At 46.3% G+C, this 6,852-nt stretch overlaps 1 protein-coding gene across 1 annotated transcript; it reads right to left on the bottom strand.

Annotated features, from left to right (window-relative positions):
• Positions 1 to 2,033: 2,033 nt before the first annotated feature.
• Positions 2,034 to 2,990, bottom strand: LOC127214298 (olfactory receptor-like protein OLF3). Its single transcript, XM_051174693.1, has one exon. It carries the CDS (start codon positions 2,988 to 2,990, stop codon positions 2,034 to 2,036), a length of 957 nt encoding a protein of 318 aa, XP_051030650.1.
• Positions 2,991 to 6,852: the final 3,862 nt, after the last annotated feature.

Raw genomic sequence — 6,852 nt, 5'->3', positions numbered from 1 at the left:
CCTGCTCACATGGTGGCTCACAACTGCCCCTCACCCCTAGAATGGCTACCATCAACGAAGAGTTAAATGTGTCGAGGATGCAGATGAACTGGGACCCTCACCCCTGCTGGTGACCATAACTGACAGCTCATTTTTGGAAATTAACAGTGGTAACTGCTTCTCAGAGCCAAACACAAATACCACTCCTGGATGTCTCTCTTGAGTGTGACTCGGCCACATAAAGGAGTGAAGCCCAGGTGAAAATTACAAGGATCAAGTTAAGAAACAAACAAACAACAATAACAAACAAAAAAACCATCATGGTAAGTGAGAAAGCCTGGGTATTTCTCTTCTAGGTCTACTTATATGATGCCACCTGAGCTCACAAATCCACAGAAAACATGGTTGTGGTTGTTGGGAGCTGGCTGTTTCGTGGGAAGACCATTTTCATCAATTTGGAATTGGTGAAAATATTCTGGAGTTGGACAGATTTGTGGATTAGGCCAAATTTCAGTGAATTGAATGGAAGAACACATGAGCCACGCTATGTGAATTTCATCTTTATTGACAATTTCATTGGAAATTCACGATGCATCTCTTGTATTAGGCTTTGAGAATGGTTCTAATATGTGGAATAAAACTTGCATCGCTCATTTTATGGTTTGTGTTTGTCTTATTGCCACAACTAACTCAAGATCTCTAATATTCAGAATTTTAAAAAAATGACTTTCTTTCCTAGTTTTGAAATAAAGCGCATACGGGTATTTTGCCGGCATAGATGTCAGCACCACGTGTGTGCAGAGTCAGCAGAGGTCAGAAGATGGTGCTAGATCCCACGGAACTGAGTTGAGGCAGATGGCAGTGAGCTGATATGTGAGCTGGGAACAGGACCAGGGTCCTCTGTAAGGAAGTGCCCTTCACCACTGAGCTGCCTCTGCAGCTCCTGGATAAGAGGGGTGTGATTTAATTTACATTACAGGAGTTGTTTTAAACATTTGTCAGCATCTACTCACCACCACTTGGCTTTATTCCCCAAAATGTTAGAAGACACTCCCCAACCCAGTGCACGTGTTAAAGAAACGAGCCAATTATTTCTTTTTCCTTCTTTTAAAAAAATATTTTTTCTTATTTTCACATGGATCCTAGTTTCCTCTTCCTCCCACACCCCACCCCCCCTCTGACCTCACCATCCCATCCCCCATCTACTCCCCAGGGAGGGTGATACCTTCCATGAGGGATCATCAAAATTTGTCAAGTCATTTGGAGTAGGGACTAGGCCCTCCCGGGGGTCTCTAGGCTAAGGGAGTATCCCTCCATGGGGAATGTGCAATCAAAGTCCTTTTGTGCACCAGGGATCCATCCTGGTTCCACTGTCTGAGGTCCCTTAGACGGCCCAGGCCTTCTAACTGAGACCCACATTCAGGGGATCTGGGTCTGTCCAATGCTGGATTCCCAGCTATCAGTCTGGGGTCCATGAGCTCCCCCTTGTTCAGCTCAGCTGTCTCTGTGGCTTTCCCCAGCCTGTTCATCACTTCCCCCTCTCTGCAGAGCCAATTATTTCTAATGGGGGGAAGAATCCTTTCCTTGTTGCACGCGGTGGCTCACCCCGCATCATGCCTGACATCATGTCCTCATAACCAAGCACAGCTTTTGAATGCGTCCTGACTTTTCGTAAGGTGAATATGCATACTATGCAGAGCGCTTTAGTTTGAGGCCCTGGTTTGGTGTCTCTCTGGCCTGCCAATTGCCTTCCCCATTGGGACGTGCACGTGACCAAAGCTTACTCGCTAGGGCTGTGGGGATCATGAGTGTGATGTTGGCTCCCGATCTGTGAGAGCCCCACACCCTAGTAACATCGGCTGCCTCAAGTGGGAACCACACGACGTTTATTCCTCTGTCCTAAGGCCAACTTGATCAATTGGCCCACGTACACACCCTTTCATGGGACAAATGCGCATGTGCACGTACGTACACTCGCTTCCATGTGTGCCCACGCCTGCACACCATGAAGAGCTGTGTACCCCAAGTTCCCACATCGAAGAGAGATGGCTTCTTCACAGGGCTGCTTCCAAATTCTTTGACTGTAGGTTTTTCATCAGAACTCGACCCAGAGCAGCCTTCACATCCTTGTTCCTGAGACTGTAGATGAGAGGGTTCAGCATGGGGGTGACCACAGCATAGAAGAGAACCACCACCTTATCCTGCTCAGCGGAGGCTGTGGAGCGGGGCTGCATATAGGTGAAGAGGGCCATCCCATAAGACATGGACACCACAGCCAGGTGGGAGGCACAGGTCCCAAAGGCTTTGCGGCGGCCCTGGGTGGAGCGGATCTGCAAGATGGCAGCCACAATGTGGGCGTAGGACAGCGAGACCAAGCAGCAGGGCACCAGCAACACCACCACGCTGGAGGCCAGGATCACCGCCTGGTTGACGGTGACGTCCACACAGGCCAGCCTGACCAGCGCCAGTGTCTCACAGGCCACATGGTTGAGCACATTGCGCCCACAGGTGGGAAGGCGCATGGTGACTGCTGTCTCCACAGCTGCATTAACCACACCCACAGACCAGGAAACACCTGCCAGAAGCATGCAGAGCCTTGGGCTCATCACCACTGTGTACCTTAGTGGGTCACAGACAGCCACATAGCGGTCGTAGGCCATGGCAGCCAGCAGCAGAAACTCAGTCCCTCCAAGGGTCAGAGCAAAGAAGAGCTGGACCCCACATAGGGCGAAGGAGATGGTCTTCTTCTCCGTGAGGAAGTGTGCTAGCATCTGAGGGACCCCGCTGGAGGTGTAGCAGATGTCTACCGCTGAAAGGTGGCAGAGGAAGAAATACATGGGCAGGTGGAGTCGTGTGTCCAGTGAAATCAAGAGGACGATGAGTCCATTGCCCAGCAGGGTCAGCAGGTATGTGGTCCCAAAGAGGACAAAGAGTCCAGCTTGGATGTGCTTGTCGCTGGAGAGACCCATTAGGATGAACTCACTCACCCAAGTCACGTTTTCCCTCCTCATGGAGCAGGTTGGCCCGGAGAGGAGCCGTACAGTCAAGTAAAGATAAGTAAAGATATCAAGTAAAAGTAGCAAAGAAAATGAAGAAAGACGTCATTATAGGTCTTGTGCTTCGTCTTAGACTAAGGTTGAAGCTAGAATTGGGACACGGTGTGGTCCTTGAACCTAGGTGGTTAGGGGAGGAATTCGTGAAGGCGACGAAATGACTCCCCTATGACTCCCCTGCAATTTTAAATTAAGGAAAAGAAAAGAAAAAAAAAATGAGGTGGAGGGAAGAGTGGCCTGGTGATACTTTTCCTCTAATCCTGTTACCTGGGAGTTGGAGGCAGGAGCATCAGATTTCAAGAATAGTATGAGCTACAAGGAGCAATTGAGGCCCATGAATGCCTGTCTCAAACAAACACACACACACACACACACAAGATGCCGGAGGAGGGGAGATTAAGCTTCCCATACTAAAGAATACGTTTCTGAAGATTAACACCCCCGATTTGGCCATCAGTTTATATCTAGCACCTTGTGTATTAACAGTTATGTAACAAGTGATCAGTCAATGTGGAAGGAAAAATAATCCATAAAAGGGGTTGGGTAAGAGAACAGGTATTGTAGAGGTCAAGACACAGTAAAGGAGACTAAACATGGAGGGAGGGAAGCATGGGCTGGGGATGAAAGAAGACAGGACAGAAAGGCAGCTTCTACAGTGTGTGCTAGCAGTGGTCCCGCCCTCCCATCAAACCTATGGGAGAACAGTGATGCTTAGCATCATTCCCTACATCTCAGTTCTATTGTTACCCATGCTTCTTGTAAGTCTACTCTCACATACTCTATCTCGTGACTCATGGCTGTGGCTTAATGTTCCCTGAGATGCACATCCATTAAGGAACTGCTGTGTTCCAGGAAATGTGCCGGGCACGCTGTATCTGGATGTGAGTACAATGACAGAGACATGGGATTTTTTTTCCCCCTCTCGGATCTTATAATTTATGGATGTAGAGATTCATTTTAAAAGTTAAAAATAGTGCTAGGTTCTATGGAGAAACACAAGATTAGACCTGGTTAATTAAATCTGAATCTTGGTAGATACCCTTTACCTCTCAATAGCATGCGGTCTGTGTAGTCGGTTTTCAAAGATCTTTAAGTAAGTGACGAGAGAGTTGTGTGCTGGTGAACAGTGGCACTCAGGGTGATACTGGATTCTCCTTTCTCAGCTGGGTTTGTACTAGGTCATTGTCCCTTTGTGAGGAATGACTGTTCCTAGTATAAGAATATATATATATATATATATATATATATATATATATATATATTTTTTTTTTCACTTATTTTTTTACTCCTTTCAATTTCATTCACATATATAACAACCTCCCCCACCCCCGCCCCTTTTTCTTTTGATACAGGGTTTCTCTGTGTAGCCCTAGGATGTCCAGGAACTCACCCTGTAGACCAGGCTGGCCTTGAACTCATAGAGATCCACCTGCTCTGCCTCCACAGTGCTGTTATTAAAGCTGTTCACCATTCCTGACTGTTGTATATAAATAACATCCTTTCTTATCTTGTTTCCGTAACCACCAAATCTTCTCCTTCCCAAGTTCCTCTCCTCATTTCCTGTGTTTTGCCTGTGTGTGTGTGTGGCCCACTGCATTTAGTTGGGGTTGGCGTTTTTGAGCATTGGTGGGGGGGATTATTTACTTGAGTTGGGACGATGTACCAGGCTTATTGTTACTCTATTTGCAAGGGCCAGGAAATGGAATCTGCGTAAATGCCCATTAACAAATGAATGGATAATGAAAATGTGGCACATATGCACGGCGGAATTACGTTTAGCTGTGAAAAAACAAAATTGTAAAATGGATGTGGTTAGGAAATACATTGAGTGAGGTCACACAGGTCCGCAAAGACAGATATCACATGCTGTATGTTAGCTTTGACTCGTTAGCGTCATGTGTTTAAATACCTGTAGAGGCCAGGAAGAGGGGTTGGAAGGAAGCTTAACCTATTTTTCAACTTACCTCAATTAAATATTTCCTTTAGATATAAAGTGTACATTGACAAACTCCAGTGGTTCCACAGGATAAAATAAGAGAGTTTAAAAAAAGCAGACCTTGGTGCATTCTGTGGGGGCCAGTGACTTTGGTATCACTGTAGCAAAGTATCAAGAATTAAGACAACTAGAGCAGAACCGCAGCATCAAATGTGTGAGATCTGAAGAGCATAATTCCATCCCAACTTCCGGCGGCTAACAGCGGCTGAAGCCCTAGCTAATTGATAGAAAGAGAGGAGAGTGTCCGATAGAGCAGGACACCAGCCTCCCCTCAGCTCTGACCCCGAGGTTGTAAACTTCATTCACTCCTTTTCAATTTTATTCTCGTATATAACGTTCTTTGACCAAAGCCAAAGCACCTCCATTGTCCTCTCTTACCTTGCTTCCATACTCACCACGAAGGCATCACTGGAAATCCCGAAGGGTGCCCTTGGGTTGTCAGTGGTGGATTTAGGGAAGAGGGTCAGAATGCAGGGAGGTGCTGATTGGGATTATTCTGAGCACCGCCCAGGGTGCCCTTGGCGGTCTGGTCCTCTGAGTCAGCAGAGGGAGTGAGTGTCTCACTCTGGACCTGTTACCAATCCAAGGCCACTTGTTCCCGATTGGTCTGAAGGATCCTGATTCCCTCCCAATTGTGTTCCAAAGTGCAGAAATGAAAGGAACCACCAGGTCAAAATTTCCCTTCTTCTCTATGCAGAGGGAATCCAAGGGTCAGGGAGAGGTGATCTGCCAACCCAAGGGTCTCAGATCCACCTAGAACCATAAAGGCAGCCTGCCTGAGTGGTTTTGAACAGACATGGCTCATGGGAGGAGACTCCCGGGCATCTTAGATGGCAGATTCACAACAGAACCCTGCCCAACAGGCATGTGTTTTGGAGAACAGGCAGAGCTTTGAGTGAGAAGTTAGGAAATTTGAATTCTAGTCTCCTTGCTTCAAGGATCAATCGCTAGCCCTCCATAACTTCATATTCTTCATCTGAAATGTGTGGATGATAATGATGTCTTCCTCAGAGGCTTGCATATATCTCAGATGAACTAATATGATTTTGTTTCTGCAAAACAGTCATTACAATCGTAAAGGGTGCGATCCCTGTATTCAGAAAGCCCACAGTACTGAGGTCAATCCTGTCTACAGTGTGCGGACAGTAGGAACAAGCACTATTATTAAGACCAGCGAGTTAAGAGAATGCAGCCCCAAGGCTATCAGCGGTAAACAGTAGTGACCAAACCTAACTACAGAACCCTTGCAGCGATACGCTCCAGGAATTAAGTTGGAGTCCATCACACACAGTGGGTAGCTCCACACTTTGCACACAGCATGAGCTCATCATACATTTTATTTCAGTGACATCTTGATGCCTATTTTAGATCGTGATTAAACATTTTCTCTTGACAGGTGATCTTGTTCCGAGGTCTTTTGGACAACTAGAGAATTTCATTCTGCTTTTCTCAGTTTCATAAACATTTAGTGAGGGCTTGGAAGTGTCTGTCACTGGTAGGACATGAGTTCCAGGTGTTATTAAGAGAGGGTTCCTCCTGAAGCTCATCCTGGCAGGGAGGATAGGGAAAGTGAATCACCATGCCCTTATCCTTCATTGGAAGCTTCAGCAACATTCCAGTAACCAAAGAAAGGCTGTCTATGCCAGCAAGCAATGGATATACTTTATGTGGTAGCACAAATACTTTATACAGCAGATATAAATAGAAATAAATCAACTAATATTTTTGTTTCTTTGAAGACAGATACCTTTGAAGTTACAGTATCGTAAGACCTGCTTGCAGCTGGTGTTAAATTCTATTTATACATCATCTGGTTAGCTGCTG

This window comes from Phodopus roborovskii, unplaced genomic scaffold (genome assembly GCF_943737965.1).
Source record: "Phodopus roborovskii unplaced genomic scaffold, PHOROB, whole genome shotgun sequence".
NCBI lineage: Eukaryota > Metazoa > Chordata > Mammalia > Rodentia > Cricetidae > Phodopus > Phodopus roborovskii.
This window is presented reverse-complemented; position numbering and strand designations above follow the sequence as displayed.